Source organism: Euphorbia lathyris, chromosome 2 (assembly GCF_963576675.1).
Source record: "Euphorbia lathyris chromosome 2, ddEupLath1.1, whole genome shotgun sequence".
Classification (NCBI taxonomy): domain Eukaryota; kingdom Viridiplantae; phylum Streptophyta; class Magnoliopsida; order Malpighiales; family Euphorbiaceae; genus Euphorbia; species Euphorbia lathyris.
This window is the reverse complement of record NC_088911.1, coordinates 35,494,931-35,514,372: the sequence shown is the minus strand read 5'-3', so window position 1 is coordinate 35,514,372 and position 19,442 is coordinate 35,494,931. Positions and strand designations below refer to the sequence as shown.

General features: G+C 31.7%; 1 protein-coding gene across 1 annotated transcript; it reads right to left on the bottom strand.

Annotated features, from left to right (window-relative positions):
* Positions 1–2,889: 2,889 nt before the first annotated feature.
* On the bottom strand, positions 2,890–5,912 carry LOC136217749 (peter Pan-like protein). Its single transcript, XM_066004398.1, has 7 exons — positions 5,717–5,912; positions 5,364–5,543; positions 4,886–5,116; positions 4,610–4,702; positions 4,342–4,529; positions 3,648–3,841; positions 2,890–3,226 (listed from the first exon to the last, which is right to left on the bottom strand). The coding sequence occupies exons 1-7, from the start codon at positions 5,732–5,734 to the stop codon at positions 3,120–3,122; spliced, it is 1,011 nt and encodes a 336-aa protein (XP_065860470.1). The 5' UTR covers positions 5,735–5,912; the 3' UTR covers positions 2,890–3,119.
* Between the last annotated feature and the right edge of the window lie 13,530 nt (positions 5,913–19,442).

Sequence of the window (19,442 nt, the reverse complement as noted above, 5' to 3'; positions counted from 1 at the left end):
TTGAGTCCATAGTTGTTAAAGCGCGCTCCACGCGAAGCTCAAGGTCCTGTGCATAAGAAGTCCTAGGCGAGGCTTTGTGTAAAAGGCATTCACATTGTGCGTCTCGTCTGGTCGGCGCAGGCCCTCCTAAAGCGTGCCTTTTTAATTTTTTTTTACTGCTCTCATTAAAATAAAAGATTAATTAGTCTCAACTGTTTATTCTATTTAGTAAATTTAAACATAAACCTTTGATATAAGTAAAATAAAAATAAAAAGAGACCTAAAAATAGGAGGGAAGGAGAGTAAGAGACTCTGCAGTGCGACACAAGAAACAAGCAGAGGTCTGTTCTAGTGTATTAGTCTCTGTTTTCAACACTAAACTTGTGTTTTTTTGAGGTATAATATTATGTTTTTTTGCAGTTTTGTCGTGTTTGTATGGTTATAAGTGTGTTTTTTTAGTTTATCATAACTTGTGTCTCAACTACTAAGAGTATTAGTGACATTAGTATTAAATATTGATAATTAAATTTTATGTCTATTTTTTTTTTCCATTTTCTGCGCCTTCTGTTCATCAGGCGCTGAACATTGCGCTTAAGCTCCAGACCTCGTAGTGTTTTAGTGCGCTTTGCGCTTTTAACAACTATGTTTGAGCTAAAGCATACAATATCTACATACATAGTATTGGACCGAATGGTTATAATCTTCAGCATCGACATCTTTTAAAGGGACGAATTGGTATGTAATTATGTATTCTCATCATGCAATAGGCATCTTATGATGCGGCAAACATACTACGAGGCGGGGGAGGTCAGCCTTGTAGTCTTCATCCTGCGACTCAACTCCCGGCTATGCTTGTTTGAATGATGGAAAAGAAAGGAGGAGAATGGAAGTTATTATTTTGATGGATGTATTTAGATCAAATTATACATTATTTTTCTTTTTTTTTTCTGGAAAAAGAAGTTGAGAATGGAATATGGGAGTCATTAATCAGTATCTCACCCAGCAAAAAATCTTGTTTCAGTTTGTATATTACTGATTATTTTTTTCACAAAGCTAAGCATCAGTGGCGGATATTTATGTCCTCAAGTTTCTGCCACTAATGCTAAATCTATTGCAAATTCGGAATAAATTGAGATTATCGATAAAAAATTATATATTCAAATTAAAAAAAAATTCAGTCGGTAACGGACCTTTTGTAAATTCATATCCCTCCCCATATAAAGGGATGTTAACGAGCCATGGTAGCTCATAAACTTTCAAGCTCGGCTCGAGACATTAACGAGCTGAGTCTGATTTTTTTTAAATTCGGTTAGAAAGCTCGCGAACAAGTCTAATTATGTTTTACTTTATATATTTTATTAATTTTTAATTCAAAATAAAAAATAAATTAAGGAAACTTAGTAATTAGTTTTCAACTTATACTCTCAAGTTATTACAACTCACAAGGCTCGTTCAAGAAAAACACTTAATGACTGCTTTGAGGTTTGAATTAGTTCGAAAATTAGGTATTCGAAGTTCAAAAAAACAAACTCTCTCTTCCCAAGTTTTCTCTCTGTACCTTGTTATCCATATTAGCAGCGTTAGCAATTATTGTACAACCACGTTGACAACAAATCAATAATTTATATGTTTGTCTTCTTCAATTACCAGTAGCATTTTTTTCATTTCGTTCAAATAAGAGTTGTACCCGTACGGAATTGTTCTGTTTCTCAGTATGATCTCTATCATCATCTCTATTCCCTTTATCAATTCTCCTATCCCACCTAGGTTTATGAATTTCTCTATCAATTCCATTACCTTATTCTTACCCATGAGGTTCCAACATTTGATCCTTAATTTCTCTAGGAGTTTTTCCCGGGAGACTTTCTTACTATTCGAAGGTCCTTCTAAGGTGCCTTTTAACTAGCTCGAAGGGAAATAGGTGGCAAACTATTCTAGCCTAGGGCTAGAAAAACACTTCAACTTCCACTCGAAATGCAACTCCATCGGTAAATATCCTGTACCACAAAGGGCCGTTACTATTCTTGAAGCTTGATTATAATAAGTTACTATTCTTGAAGCTTGATTATAACAAGTGGTTGTTTTATATAGATATATTACTCATGTGAAATATGTTATATGAAATAATTGTTTTTTAGGCTAATACCAAGCCTATCCAAATTCGGGTTGTCTTTTTTTTTTTTTTTTTTGCTCGTTAACACCCCTAATAATATATATATATATATCAAAAAGTAAAAAAATAAATAATGAATTTTCCATCAGGTTGATTTGCAGATATGTGTATATTGACACTGTAAATTAAGCAGTTTTACTATTTTCGACAACCTTTTCTACTTATTGCATTTATTTGTTCACTAATTAATTACAAAATGTTTACCACATATTCAATGGTTCATATCCACAACCAATCAATATACATGTCACATCATTATTGGAAGAACCATTTAATAAACTCCATTTTATTAAACTATCAACTCTAATAGTTAAATTCTATAACCACTAAGTGTTCAATACATTAAACTCATTCCAATGAGAGAGAGTTTAATATAAGGGTATAATGAGTTGATTCATTATACCCATTAGAAATGTTTTTTTATATAAAAATGTTTGCATCATTTCATTAAATGAAAAAGTACATAGGCTTAAAGCCCAATACAAGATCGATAAAGGGAAGAAAAATACTGGGGCTGATAATCAAGTTCTTGTACCCGTCTTCCACTCTGCAAATGCATTATATATATATATATATATATATATATATATATATATAAACCTAGAACGTCAATAATCCTTCAGATATTACCTTCCTCTTAATATCAATGCATTCCTTCCTTAATCCTCGTTGAATAAAGGGTTCAAGCAAAGGGTCAATTTGTTTATATTGCTTTCTTCTTTTTGGGTCATTTTCAATTGGGAAAGGCAATCAATTTATCATCCTATTTCACACATTTACTGAGGTACATAACCTTTATGGCGGTGTAAAAGCAAGTTGATTTGTGATAGATATCATTGAGTCTGTAAATATTTGGATGTAACAAATAAAATACAACACTATTGCTATTCAAAGCCTTTTTGAAAAAGAAAAAAACTCTCCCAGCAGCAGCACCTTCTTCATTTTCATATATTCATGTACTGCTTTGCTAGTCATTTTCTTCCATGTTTTCATCACCATCCTGATTTTCTTCTTCGTCTTCCTCCTCGCTATTCTGATTTTCCTCTTTCTGGTTTTTCTGCTCGCTAACAGTACCTGAACAGGTCACAAAGGATTCAGTTGTCCGCTTGATAATTTATCTCAATCAATTAATTCTGAACAGCAGGAAAAAAGATAACAGATGCTTAAAACGAGAGGAATACAAAAACATTCAAGTAGCACCAAACATTCTGCCACCATTTTGGACCTACTGAATTTCAGAAGTATACACTATATTGACGTTCCCAAAAGAGATGCGTATCATTAAAGTAGGAAAGATAGGTGAAAAAATGGGGTGCACATAATAAAAACCATTCTGCTGGAAGTAAAGCATGCATAATTTGATAACATTCTAAAAAAAGAATCATAAAGATTTACTTTTTTATCACACAAGAGAAACATTTTTCCAGTTAAGTTCCTACCTCCATCATAATTTTCCAGAATGTAATACAAGTAATAAGCTAGAAAAGAAGCATACCATATTCATTAAAGATGACACTGCCGGAACACAATCCTTCCTCAATTTTGATGAGTTGTAAGGTCATTCTGGGCCCAATTTCCTGAAGCCTGACAGCACTTTTACTAGAAGCCTTGTTAACTCTACCAAGATCACTGGACAGGGTAACATGTGCTGCTTCATCATCTGCCTCACTTTCTGATCCATAGCCAGCCCTTCAAAGATCAACATAGAAGTCAACAGTGAAAACTGAAAACTAAGAGTAGTCCACAGTTAGAATTATCACCAAATTAATTATTTTCCATTCTTGTATTTCCCCTTCATTTTGTCCAATTCTGATTATGACTGAATCATACAAATGAAAGGTTTTATTGTTACAAGTTAATCAGTATAAGCTTCATTTTTAGTTGGACAGAGAGGTAAAAAAAGCAAATGCAAAACCTACAATAAATAAGTTAAATCCTCGACTTCCCATTTAATACTGGCACTTGTGACACAAAAAAGAACATACAACTACATAAATTTTTAGAAACTAGAGAGAAACCTCACCTATTACTTAGTTCTAGTAAAGATTAGATAAAGCAGTCCATATTCATTAGATAGGTCATTCCATGCATAAAATTACTTGTAGAAACTACTATACTATCTGTGTGTTCCACATGTTGATTTTATGTCTCTGACCCCAGGGGGAAAAAAAAAACGAGAAGAACCTTACTTAGTAATGAAGTCACTCACGTCCTGGAGGCTCCTGAGATCAGGGACTTGATGACTCTGCACAAACTTTCTGATTCTGCGAGAGACGCCCACAGGTTGAAGTCTGATTGAGTAATGCCGAAACTCAATTAGCTTTGTTTCCTTGTCATAATTAAGAAGCACAATTCTTTGGCAGGATGGAAGTTTGACCTAAAAAACCCCACAAAAGGCATTATAGGAAGGGAGAATAGTCTACTGCATTTTAAAACTATCATTTTTTTAGTACTTACTGTGTTAATATCAATGGAAGGAAATATGTTCTGAAACATTATAGTTGTGAGCTTCAGATGTTGTTCGCCTGACCCAAAACCAGAAAGAACAATCTGCCAAAGAAAAATTTAAAGGATAAACAAACAACATGATCAAGACTCAACCATCCATCATGACACATGCAAAATCCGAGTATTAAGAAAAGAAAAATGCAAGAACAACTACGCTTCTACATTCAAATCTTACATTATACAAACCAAGAAGGGAAAAGCATGTATACAAAAGCAAAAGTATACCAATGGTGGATTTTTGAAAAGATCCTGAGGGCATCTAGGGCGTAGTTGAGATTGAACAATATCAGAAGCAGTCGAATACTCCTTTATCTTAAATGTTAGAGTAGGGCCTTGAGGGGTCCTTGCAACCCTCAGATAGGGCGCAGATTCAGTTTTTGACAATATAAGGAAATGTGTGACACCCATAGGTCCAGCAACATTCAAGAAGTCTTTGAGACTGTTTCGCTTCTTTTCCTGCAAGCCAAAACGAAAAGCCAGGAAATAGATGAGATAATTTGATAATTATAGCACAATCCACTTAGAATTGAAAATTTGTGTAGAAAATGGAATTCAGAAGATGTGCAGATGAAGCAATTGTGCCTTTTGACACTATTTTGCGTGTAAATAGTTTAATGTGACGCCGAGTTCAATCAAAATCAAATACTAAAATTCGTTATCTAATAAATCAATGACTTAAAACAAGAAGAAAACTGTGCATTACCTTAAGATTGAGAGCTGTATAAGGAAGCATCAGCTTTCGTAAGTCCATCTGAAGTTGCCTTAGAACAGCGGGAAGCTTCCCTCTCGCGAAAACAAAGCTCTTTGGGACCTTATCACCTGTTATGTGATTCACATTGTTCTGATTCTTCGCCACGATTGGCCTCACAAACATCTTCTTCTTCTGTTTATACAAAAAAGGAAGGCAATCAAGCAAACAGTAAAAATATGCCGACAGCCTAATAAACCTGATTCGTTCCTTCACTCGAAAAATCAAAATTCCAGCACTTTCTCGGCGACTAAATATGAATGAATTTTAATAAATCCGTCTGAAGAAAAAGAAAATCATTTACTCACATTTCGAACGCGAGCCATCTGATTTGCAGGTTAACGACAGATTGAATTTCAAGTAACGAACTCGTTTCTGGTTATAGTAGCAGGAAAATCAAGAGAAAAACAGAGATCACAATTGAAAAACTAAGGATTAGGGTTTTAGGGGAGGTTTTCGGGGACTTCTATTTTTCCTTTTTTGAGCACACGTGGTAGAGGTTTGGGTCGTTTTGCTGGCTCTACTTGATGGGCCTGGTATCAGCCTCATTCATTTGGAGGAATTTACTTGAAATGTTACCCCCTTTTTTTTTTTTTCCTCCGTGGGACTATATTATTTAGTCGCGATGATTTTCAAAACGAGTAAAACATTTTTTTATTAATAAATTTTAAAAAGTTTTGTTGATTTATATTTTATATAAACAAATATTAAAAAATTAGAAAAATATTTTCCTATACGATATTTTCCAGTAAACATACGGGGCGTAGATTTTGTTTGTATTTTGGTTTGATTGTTTTTGTGTTTGTTCTTTTTTTTTTTTTTTTGCATCCTTATTGTTGCAGGGGTTTGTAATGGTGAAAGAAAGTAAGAAAATGAATTTGAACATTTCTTCTCATAATGGAGAAACTTTACTGATTCTAGTTTTGAGAGTCTAAATAAGATTTTTTTTCTACAAATGATTGACGATTTGAATATTCCTAGACCTCTCAATATAGTTCGAAAGAGGAAAATGGTTCTGAAGATTGGTGTGTCGGTTAAGACTAAGAAGAAAGAGTTGGCAAATGAGTTGCATGCTGATGAGAAGAAAAGATTTTTTTCGAAAAAGTAATATGGGTAAGGTTGTTGAGTATGGTGTGAAGAAGGATACAAATGTTGGTAGAAAGATAGACGAGAAAAAGTGAGTGAAGAGATTGGAAAAATAATAATAAGCAAAGAAGCTTGTGAAGAAGTCATCTGTAAAATCTAAAAGAAAGGAAATTGTTGCGATTCTTAAATTTGAGGTATGTTGATTTTGGTTTTGTTTTAGTTCGAATTTAGTCAAATTTATAGGTTATTTGTACATATTAATTAGTTTTTTTTTTTGTTTTACTGAATTTCTGTAAGTTTTGGAAGAGTTGGAATCAGATGAAATTCAATGAAATTGAATGAAAGTTAATGTAAAGAAATTATATTAAATCGAAATAAATTATTAAATGAAATTCAATGCAATATAATGGAATCAGACTGAATTATTTTAAATTTGTTTAAATTTCATTGAAATTGTGTGAAATGTGTTGAAATTCGTTTTAAAACGATATATACTTTTTTTTTTTGTATTATATGTATTGCTTTTTTTATATAATACAATTTAAGTGAGTTTCGTCCATTTTGTTTATAGTTGAAATTGTTTGTTCAAGTTATTTCTTTTCAACTTAATTATTTATTTTGGCTTTATTTGTTTTGCGAAATTGATGATGCATATTTAATGTACAGTAAATATTGGGATTCTAATGTACAAAATGATAGTGATATTGTACTATATAAAAGCAAGATCGACTAAAGGGTAATTGAGTTTGTTCAAGAAGAATTATTTTGGTAAGTTTTATTTAAACAATTGTGAGTATCACAATTAGTTGATTCATTGTTTTATGATAAGGGAAACTTATTAATAGGATATGTTGTGTATTTGTATTCAAATTGGTGATGTGAAGATGAAGTTTGAGATCTATGAGTTATTATTATTATTATTAGTGGATTGAGTTGTTTGGATAATAGACACTATTCATCGGGGAATGGTAGATAGACCTGACAATTATCGTGTTCGAGTCGTGTTCGTGTCGTGTCATTTCGGGTTCGTGTCAAAAATGAGTAAACCCAAACCCAACCCAAAAACTTTCGTGTCAAAGTCGTGTTAACCTGTTCAGGTTAGTGTCGATTTCGTGTCGTGTTTTCAGGTTACATGTAATTTTTTTATGCATATATATTAATAATAACTCTTAAAAATATAAGAAGATATGGTACTGTTTTTAAACATTTTATATCATTTTTAGATTAGTATGTTAACAATAATTATCGAAAAGTTCGATAATATCATGTTAGAGGGTCATGTAATGTGTTTATAACAATTTAGGAAATTCAAATCAATATTTGCAATTAATAATTATAATTTTATTATCTTTATTAATAAAGTGACATAAAAAACACAAGAGAATATAACAATAATTTTCAATATCCATGTCATTTCGTGTCGTTTTCGGGTTCACATATCAACACTAACTCAACTAAAAAATTAGCGTGTCAGTTTCGTGTCAACCCAAAAATGACCCATTACCTATTAAGCTCAACACTAACACGACCTGACCTGCTGAACACGACCCAATCTGTCATTCCAAATATTTTGAACTTTACTTCAAATTCATAATTTGAAAAGTTAAAACCTAATAAGTTAAGATAATAAGATAAGATAGGGTTTTTTTTATACTCTTTATATTTATACTTTAATAAATAAGAAAAGTCATGTCTATTTTTAACCTAGTTTATCATAATTTTTAATTTCTTTAATTAAATTTTGGGTCAGTTTCGTGTTTTCGGATTGACACGAAAATGACACGAAAATTAACGTGTCATTTCGTGTCGTGTCAACTTTCGTGTCGTGTCATAAAGTCCTAAACACTAACACTAAAAAAGCATATCGTGTTCGTGTCGTGTCATCGGGTCGTGTATTGCTTTGCCGGGTCTAATGGTAGATTGTTGATTGTGAAGTATTAGTAGAAAGCTTTTGGTGATTGATGATGGTGTAGAATGTGTTTGTTTGAAAGATAATAAATTAATAAGATTAAATGATAATAAGATAAATACCATACGGAGATTTTTATGGTTTTTTTTTTGTTTGAATGTTTTACTTTTAGGATAGAGAGGTAAGAAGCTGTATGTATACATCATTTTGATTTTATACATGTGGAATCCAATTATTCATATGGGCAAGAAGTATTTTTTTTATATGACTATCCATTCTTTGAAAAAATAATTCTTCATCTCCGAATACTCCAACATATACTGTTAGCGATATTTTGCGAATATGCTAATTTTCAACTTTGCCACGTGTGGTTAGGGTGCAGACGTGTCAGAGAAATTATTTCTCAATTATTAAAGACGTTAAGTTTATAGATTTGCGCGCCAAAACTTGAAATGTAAACGAAGCGATTGACGTGGGACGCAAGGATTGAAAAAGTCCATCTTGGGTCTCTAGCGCGTTATAGAAACTTTGCTAGATAATTATTCTTATTTAAGCAATTAAGAATAAATTGAAGACGGGTAAAATAAAGAAATTAAAGGTGCGAAATTGACACAAGATTTGATGAAAATTTGGTATTTTATTGATAGGAATCAAGGTTTGAACACATGTTCAAAGCAAGAATAAAAGTGAAATTAATTACAATTGAAAAATTTCCGTACTAAACATATAGATAATCAATTGAATTGGGGAAAAACAAATCAATACAAGGAATTGAAATGCAATAAAAATAAATTGAAATTCAACGACAAACTCGGAGCCACAATAGCTATCTTGGTTGGACGTTGAATTTTGATGTCGGCTTGAAGTCTTCGGAGCACCGCGGTCGGTTGGCACTAGCGGAATTGATCTTGGAAAATTCTGACTTGTGGTAGGTAAAAATGGGACAGATTTGATCTTCAACTTCGGAGGGATAGTATGAATGTTTAAGAATATGGAATTGGATGATTAAAAAGGCTAAACTTAATTTCAGAAAGTCACGAACAAACTTCTATAAGGTATCGAAGGCTAAAACGAATTGTAAATGGACGAAATTGGAGTTGAAAATAACTGGTCGAATCTGGAAAAATCTGGAAACAGAATATCTAAAACGATTTGGGTTGCAAAGTTTGGCTTGTAAACAGAGTTTCTGAACACGGAATTGGGAAAATTAAAATGCTAAATTGAACATCAGGAAGTCAGGAACAAATTTGTTGAAGGGATTGAAATCAAAAAATGAATTTAAATGGACAAAATCGGGCTTTGAAAATAATTGGACGAATCTGGAAAATTAATCTGGAAACAGAATTCTAGCTAAGGATTGAGCAAACTAAAGGCTTAGGAATGCTAAATTGAATTGAAAAACTTAGAAAGAGGCTATTGGAACTTGAATTAAAGCTAAAGGCAAGCTAAAAAGAAGGACTTAAAGCTAAGAAAAATAAAGAACAAGGAGGAAGAACTCAAGAACTAAGAACTTACATAGAGAGCATTGGAAGGGACCTTAGGAAGAGATTTTGTTGTGTTGAGTGAGTTCTTGAGTTGAGTGTGAGAGGGTCTATTTATAGTTTTTTTGGAAGGGCAATTAGTATCATTTTTTCACCCCACTTCCCTTATATTTCTCTCAGAATTTCACCATAAAATGACACATCATCAACTAATTAACCTTCCATCAACCAATTCCTAACTTCCCTCAACCCCTTCCAACTTCCACCAACTAACATGCCACATCACTTAGCTAAATTAAGGTTAGGGAGAGATTTAAGGGTGGTCATAGGTGTGAGGAAGGGTTAGGTTTCGTGGGTCAGCTTTGGGTGTAGTTCGGTGCGCGTCAGGGAAGCCGGATGGGACGAACGAAGCCCTGGAAATTTATTCTAGGGGTAGGTCTCGCCAAGACCTCCATAGGCGACCTACCTTTTTTTTTTTTATTAATTCGCTTTATTTTGTTTTGTATAATTTAAAAACTTACATTAAAATTAACTATATAGTCTATTTACATATTTACATGAATAAATATATAAAATTTATTTATTGGACCAACATATACATATTGTAGCACTCTATTTTTTTCAAATGTAGATCTATGCGGTATGTGGTTTAGTTACTTGTTTGATAAAAGAATGTTTTTAGTTTTTTTTTTAATTTTTTTTTGGAAAAAATACATATTTTATCTTTAGTTTATACCCAGTGTTGATTTTATAGTTTTTAGGTTTAATTTCAATCATTTTAATGTGATTTCAATTTTTACTGTCAACTTTAGTCAACCTTTCACCTTAGGATTTTCGATTTAATGTTTCTAGTATTTATTTTCTTTCTTAAAAATTAATTTAGGTAATTAAATAAATAGTTAAGATATTTTGAATTTTGAATTTAATTTAATTAAATTTGTTAAGATTTTTAGTTATTAGATTTTATTTTGAAATTCTGAGTTTGAATTATATTTTGTTTATGGACAAGGATTGTGGAAATCTTATGCGGCTGCTAATTCAAACTTGGAAAGGATTTAAGATATTTTTTTTAGCTGATTTTGGGTTGAGGAAGATTTGAGAAAAAGATTGCTAACATTGCTTGTGTCTCATGCTTAACGAGAAAGTGTGGTAACCTGTGCAACACGCCATCTTAAGCCGAGGTGTACGAGGACTTCGTACAATATTTCTACAACACGACATGTTACACACAACAACACACCATGTTAATGTCACGACCCAACCCAGGTCATCACCGGCGCATAAATTAAGTTAACTTCAATATATGTTATCCTTAATTCTAAACTAATGAAAAGTCCAAAATTAACTAATAGAATATCAACTCGTCTCAATTACATCAATAATCCTTAAAGGGATCAAATGCGCAATTCTAAACCTCAGTAAACAAAAGTCTCCAATAGATAAAACGAAACTAAATTATTAAGCAGTCTCCTTCAACATCAATCCAAGGATTACCTCACGAACAGAGACCTTAGTTTGAAAAAGAAAGATTCAACGTGGTATGAGATTTTCGTCTATACGAGTGAAAACCTCAGTGAGCAGTAGCTATAACACACAATAAAAAAGGAACAGGCAGGCAAACTGATAATATTAAATTATGACAAATATAGTTCAAAATATAGTATTTCAAAATCAGTTAAACTAAAGGGCCAATATATAATCAATTCAAAATACCGGGAATCAATTGTCAAAACAATACTGAAGCCTTTCAAAAGATCAAATAATATAATAATCAGAAAACAAGGCAAAAGCTTTAAAACACATGGTACAGTGTAACAGAGTGGTGATACTGCACACCACCAGGGCCAGATAAATGGCAAGCGCTACCAATAACAAATACAGATAACAGATAATTGCCTTCACCGATCTTATACACGATTCTAATGTTGACACAACTGACGACAAAATTGACAACTGACATCATGACTCGAAGACAAATGCAAAGTCCTAATGTTATGAAGATCGGTGAAATGTCAGATAACATATCAGATATACTAAGCACTTGTACCAGTTTGAAAACATATAGTATACATATATAAATCAAAAAATCATAATTGATTGAATGAATTATCAGATTTCTAAAATAAAAGTAATAACGGTGATAAATCGCGTATCAGAAAGTACAAATCATATCAAATCAAATTTTTATAATTTCATTGTAACTGATAATAAAACAAATTAAATATAAATTCCTGTTTCCAGAATACACGCTCTAATACTAAGGATGTTTAGTAAACATAAGGTTCAAGATATACGCTTTTATAAAAAAAATCCAATCAAATGTCAATTTTTGACAAACAATTTCAAGTCTGATATTTCAATCAAATAGAGTCATGTACTATAATTAACACTCACCTGGAACTTAAGCAAAAATCCAAGCCCGACAGCTCGTCTCTCAATCAATGGGAGGAATATCATAATTTCCTATTGGTTCAGTAACAATGGTGAATGAGTAAACTAATCTTAATCATATCTAAACTAACGAGAATAATTATCACTTTAGGGGCACTATAATAGAACATTTTACAAATTATCAGGAAAAAAATATAATTGTAAAGAAATATGTATTTTATAAATAGTTTATGAACAAAATTAGACCAAAAAAATAATAAGATTTGCGAAACTCAGAAAACTAAAAACAATATAAAATCTATAAAATTCATAGGATTTACTTAAAGTTTTAGGTTAAAGCAAAAATTCTATAACCAAAAAGTAAACAAGGTTAACAAATAGATTTATACAACTATTAGAATAAAAAAGTGGTGTAGAAAACAAAGATAAAGATAATAGTTTAGCAGAGTTTGGTTTGTATGAGATGAACAAATAAATCTAGTGGATAAAAGATGGAACAAGAATCATAATAGGTTGAAAAAGGTAAAGTTGAAAGCGGTAATCATCAAAATATAAATAGAGGTAATGACTCTTTACAATAAATTAAATAAACTAAAATCTATGAAAACTTACTTGTATTTTTTTTAATAAGAGAATGGAGTCCAATCACTTCTGATTCAGTTCTTCAAGAGAGCAGGAAATGAATTTCAGAGGTTAGTTAGAACAGTAAAGGGTGTGATGGCTTTTCCTTCTAAAATTATATGTCGGTAGGTTTTGAGGAAGGGTAGCGGTGGAATTAATTTTAGGATTTTAAAAAGACCGAAAAATATATACTACTTGAAATATCAATTATTTAAAGACAAAATAAAACTTTAACTCAAACAAAAAAAAACTATATGCATAAAATATTTTAATTGGTGCCAAATAATAATATAACCTAAGTCATGTCATTACAGTTCAACTCAAGCGCCCAGTGCCTCGCAAACGTCGTGTTACACGCAACAACATGTCGTATTCAGCTCCAGCGCTTCAAACAATCGTGCATTCAAGGCCCAACATGTCATGTTACTCGTGCAACATGCTGCGTTGGCTTACTTTCTAGATTTTTTTTTACTGTAATTCAAATTTAATTTATTTTATTATTTTGCCACTAAAGCTTAGTTTTATACATAAACTCACTTAGAACTCATTTCAAGTATTCAAATTTTTAGATTTTGTATTCTCTATTTGTCACTCCCGAGCCAGATGTTCATTCATCCACTGATCACTCCACTTCAAGAAATATGTCGTCCATCTGGTAACGTGCAAAGGGTCCTCCCATGTTCATTCCATCGAAACTTAGTATTAGGTTAACAAGTGCTCTAGGGGCACATTTCCCTTTCTCTTAGGACATGTGTACTTCGATAAACTTAGTTAGTACGATTGTTACCTTTTGGATGCTCACGTTAATTTGTATAAATACATATTTTGATTTCAATACTTGCTAAGGCTTTTGCATAATTTTTATGCTTGCTTTCATAATCTTAATTGTGTCTAAATAACTTTATTTTCATCCAAGTTTATATTCGAGACATTCACTGGGAGTACCTTCTGAAATTGTAAGCCTGGTGACACTACGACTACTTACGAGTACTAGTTTTGAATAGACCTACAAGATTGCACAATAAGAAAATAAGATTGAATCAATACGGGAAATTCGAAAGTAAATATAATAGTTATATTTATTCCAAATGTAAATAAATATATATTGGTGCAATAGGTTATGACTGATTTAATATTGGATTAAAGTCAGGCCAAACCCGTTCCAGTTGGACTGAATTGAACGTCCACATAATCAATGTAAACTAATATTAGATATTAATTTGCATAAATTAATTTTAGCCTATAGTTAATTATATGTAAGATTAATTTGGATTAATTCTTTTTTTCTTCCTTCCTCTTCCATTGTTCTATCAATCTTTCTAGTTTGTTGATCTACTTTGAGGAGGACGAAGGATCTTCCTTCTTCCTCCTCACACCGGGTTAGGTTTCTGTATTTTTTTATTGTTTTTTTTAGTTTGTGTTCTTATATTTCATCGGAACTCTTCATCCGTCTGATTGTATCTGCTCTCTATTACTCTGTCGTTTATGCTTTTTTCGGATTTAGCAAGAGCGGAAATGGTTTATCTTGTCCGTAGATCAATAAATCTACGCGGTTGCAACAAAAAAAGGACTCAGATCCGAATGTTCGGAATGGTCTAAAGATGAAGTTTGGATTGCAGATGTCTTTTGTGGCATCTTTTTGCTCTTTGTAGTCATTTCTATCCCTTTGTGGATATTGTATTTGCTTTAGTCTGTAATCATGTGGGGTTTTATTCCTTACATTTTGCTTGTTGTACTTCTTTCCGTTTCATCTAATAAAATTACAAGCATTTCTCAAAAAAAAAAAGATTAATTTGGATTATGTTATATTAATTTTATTATTAAAAAAATATAAATTAATTAGATTAATTTATATTTGATTTTTATAAAATTAATTATTTGGAAATAGGAAAAGTTAATGGATAGTTATTTGGAAAGAAAACCATCCACTCTCTTCCTATAAGCAAAAATCGGCACCCCTTTCTCCCTCGTCAGTTTTTGTTTTTCCATTAACGCTACAAAACAAAAGAAAGATACATAGAGAAAGAAAAGCTTAAAGCTTTGCACAAATAGTCCATAGGGATCATGGTGATCATTCCTAGCATATCCAAGGATTCAATTGATGTTAGGGCGTATACAGGGGGCCTGGAGGGCCCCCTCCGGCCGCCGGAACCATGATCACGAGTAGTTTCGCCCCCCCTTAAATATTAGTGTATATACACTCTGTGTAGTAATATTTCATTGTTTAAAGGTAGATGAGAGGGTTAAAACACTTGCTTCTTTTTAAAAGGTCCTAGGTTCAATTCTCCCCCTAACCTCAATTTATTTTAGAAAGTGTTTATTTATTTAAATTTTATTTTTCAATAATTATAAAACTATGTTACCATTATTAATTAATTTATTTATTTTCATAACACTTTTGAACTCATTTTTATTATGTCTTTTCCATTAAAAAATTAATATCTTATTTTTGAGACTCAACCAACTTAATTTCTAAATTAAATTTTAAAATTTTAAAACTAAAAATAAAAAATGTAAAAATGTTATAATTTTTTTAGAAACTAGTATTGAACTAATAAAAAAAATTTAAATATATCCCATTACGTGTTTGGCTCGTCCAAAATTCAAAATTTCAATATTTTAGACCTATTAGGTACTACATAAATGCAAATTTCTAATTTTTTTAGGCCTGTTAGTCATTTCTAAATCTAAATTTCTAATTTTTTTTGGCTTGTTATGCCTCTATAAATCTAAATTTCTAATATATTTTTTTGGCTTGTTAGGCCTTTCTAAATCCAAATTTTTAATTTTTTGGCCTGTTAGGCCTCCATAAATCCAAATTTTCAATTTTTTTGCCTCTTAGGTCTCCTTAAAATTGGTTCTTGACCATTCAAATTATAACACGCATATATACAAAAAAAAAAAAAAAAACAAGTTCGAATTAGCAAAATTTTTTTCCCAAACGCACGTGTAAAATCGGCCCCCCCAACCGACTAATCCTGTATTCGCCACTGATTGATGTTCCTATGTGTGAAACGGTAGAGGGAGTTCGTCTTTCAACACCTCAAACCTGAACCAAAGGGATCGACTCTTATTACATAGTGTTCAGTAATTGAATTTTAATACCTTTTTAAGATACATCGGATTCTTGTTTAATTATTGAACTATTTTTCGTCATGTTTTCTATGATTAAACTCCATTACCCTATACAAAGAGTTTGAAACTAAAATTTACGGAAAAATATCTTTATATTTTGAGGATGCTTTTCGGATTTTGGGAATATAGCTATAATATAACCATTGGAATGGACCCAAATTGGATAACAGGGGCAATTTAGAAACCATGCGGACGAAACTCTAACTTCATAAATAATTCTCTAGAATATTTTAGTATTTCCTCGGACAGTTTCAGTGATAACAACAATGGATATGGTTATAATATAACTTTATATAATGGATTCATTGATCGAAGAATGTCGAAGGTATATTATTATATTTTAGGAACATTGTTTTTGGGAATAATTAATGAAATTTATTAACCGTAGACATGATTATGGCATAATCATATGTAGGGGGGAAAATATCAAGAAAATACTATTATATTCTAGAGCTATAATAATATTCATGAACAATTATATAACTTTCATAACCACAGGGGCGGAACCAAGGGGGGGTTGGGCTCTAGTTTCGGCAGGCGGCCGGAGAATTGAGAATTTGTTTTAGTAATAATGTCTGGTAATATTTTGGAGAGAATTATTGACTCTATATAGTATTATTTCAATGTTTAAAGGTAGATGAGATTGTTAAGGATGCTTACTTTATTTGAGAGGTCTTATGTTCAACTCTCTTTAACCTCATTTTCTTTTAAATTTTTTTTATTTATTTTAATTTTATTTTTCAATAATTATAAAAACATGCTACCATTATTAATTAATTTAAATGGACTCTTTATTTTTATTTTGATAACACTTTTGAATTCATTTTTAATATGTCTTTACCATTAAAAAAAAGTAAACATATTTAATATTCATTTTTATTATGTCTTTACCATTAAAAAAAGTAAACATGTTTAATTTTCTATTAGTTCAATGCTAGTTTCTAAAAAAATGATAATATTTTTATAGTTTTAACGCGTTGGAGGCTAAAAACATTTTGCCCAGCCCTAACGTGCTGAACTTTGAAAATTTACCGTCCATCGCACAGTTAATTTTGATTTTTTTTTGACGTTTTGAATTTTTTTTACAGATATATTTGAGCCCCCGGTCATCCGGGGTCCTGGTTCCACTACTCCATAACCATATAAGAGGAAACAAGCTTTTTTTTCGCTGAGTTTCAACCACTTTCACTAAGTTTCGGTCCTATTTTCACTCAATTTGAAGTGGTTTCACTATCTCATTGCTCCCTTTGCTCTCTCGCCCTCTTTCAGTAGTGTGGTCGTCCCTCCTTTTAATTGTGGTCTCTCTTTTTCTTATTTGGCACGTGAATGGCAGCCATTCATTTCTCTTTGTTTTGTCTTTTTTTTCTTTGCAATTGTTGAGAGCATGTGATTTTTTTGATTATGACCGAAAATGCATATGATTTTTGGTTTTGTCTTTATCTTTGACTTGATACATCATCATTTGTGTGTTGAACTTGTTAAAAAATTTAATTAACCTTCTGAATTTTCAAAGTGTCTCGATGCGTAAAATGTCCAGTTAGCACTCTGAACTTACGTAAAATATAATCAATTAATCACTCGATCGAAAAGAAGTAAGTTAAATGCGGAAGACGTATTCCACACATCTTAGAATTTTATTGCATAATTCAAAAATAGATTAAAAAAAGAAATTATTACTTGCTAAACTATAAAACTTATCTTCTCTAATATTAGAATCGCATAACCTGATTTTGGTCATTTTACTTTTTTTAAGACTCGTACAGTACATCTTTCGCATTTAACTTACTTTTTTGTAATCAAGTGATCAACTGATTACATTTTATGCAAGTTCAACGGGCAAACTGAACACATACATTTTCCGCATTTAACTTACTTTTTTTTTTTGCAATCGAGTGATCAATTGATTACATTTTATGCAAGTTCAAAGGACAAACTGAACATATTATGTAAGTTTAGGGAGCTATCGAGACACTTTAAAAATTCAAAGAGTCAATTAATTTTTAGACAAAAGTTCACGCATAAATGATGTATTAAGCCTTTGTCTTTCTTTATTTTGTCCTAACCTAACCTTGGTGGACTATCTTCTCTTCCTTTCAAGACTTTCTCAATTTATTTGTTTTTCCTTTTCGGAACAAATTTTTTGTATTCCAAGTGATTTTTATTTTATTTCATTTCACTTCATTGACAAAAAAAAAAAAAAAAAACAATAACAACCATGATGTTAATTGTAATGTTAATAATCGGTTTTGATCACATGGACCTTAATGACCATGTACTATTTGGTTATTTACTTTAAGATTTAGGTTGATTAGAATCCTAAGGTGAAGATTCAAAGCATCATGCAGCTTAGATTTAATAAGTCTAGATCTAACGGTGAATGACCAAATTCACTTGGTCATTAAAGTGCATGTGAACATTCATGTGTTAATAATATAAGTACGTATTCAAGAATAATATAGTGTAATAGTAATAATAAGTGAAAGGCTAAACTAATAAAATTTAGATAAATAGTAAATAATAATTAAATTTGTGAAAATGGTAAAATATGAATAAATGTCGGGAGTTTTGGTTTTTTAAAGCCGTTCTTTCATTTGTGAAGTCTTTCCACACCGCCGAATTATCGAGAAACAAGGAGCCATTTATTTCTTCATCGATTCTAGCCAACATGTCACTATATTTTGTAATGAAAATATAATTATCATTCTTCATTTTTTTATTTTTCATTTAATTATTATTTAATAACTTGATTTATATTCTAAATATTAATCCATCCGTTATAAGTTAGTTTTGAAAAAATATATTCTAAACACAATTTATAACAAAGAAAATCAATTTTAAAGTTAGTGGTTGTTAGTCCATTTTTGACGGGACAACCAACTCCGACATAGAGGGGCCATCAATTCCCTTGTTTGAGGATGCTAGTCCCATTGTAAAGAAATTCCTTCATTTGGGGCCGACGACCTATTTCGTAGGGTATTGACCCTAATCTCCAGTCCATCAGTCCAAACCTTAGGGATGGCGTGAGGCGGCACCTTTCATTTGGGACCATCGGTCCTAACCTCAAGGATGGCGTGAGGCGGCATCCTTCGTTTGGGTTGGGACCAGCGGCCCCTATTTTGGAGCCGCCATACCTTTCTTTCGTGGAGTTAAACCCACGAAATTCCTAAACCAAATGGGTAAGTAAGAGAGAGAGGAGGGTTAATGAGAGAAAGAAAGAAGAGAAAGAAAGAGAGGGAAAGTCTTAGAATTCTAGAAAGCAAAATTCCTAACTCTCTCTAGTGGATATTGCATTCCAACTCGAGGAATTAGACGTCTGAGATCTATTGAATTTTATCCAAAGATTCGAAACGTTTCAAGAGGACTCTTGCCGCTGAATCTACACCACATATTAGAGGCACATCGCAAGGATAA

Coding starts and splice junctions, on each gene's coding strand:
- LOC136217749 (XM_066004398.1), bottom strand. Junction 4,703..4,885: donor TTTTCAAAAATCCACCATTG/GTATACTTTTGC, acceptor TTTCTTTGGCAG/ATTGTTCTTTCTGGTTTTGG. Junction 3,227..3,647: donor TGTCATCTTTAATGAATATG/GTATGCTTCTTT, acceptor TGACCTGTTCAG/GTACTGTTAGCGAGCAGAAA.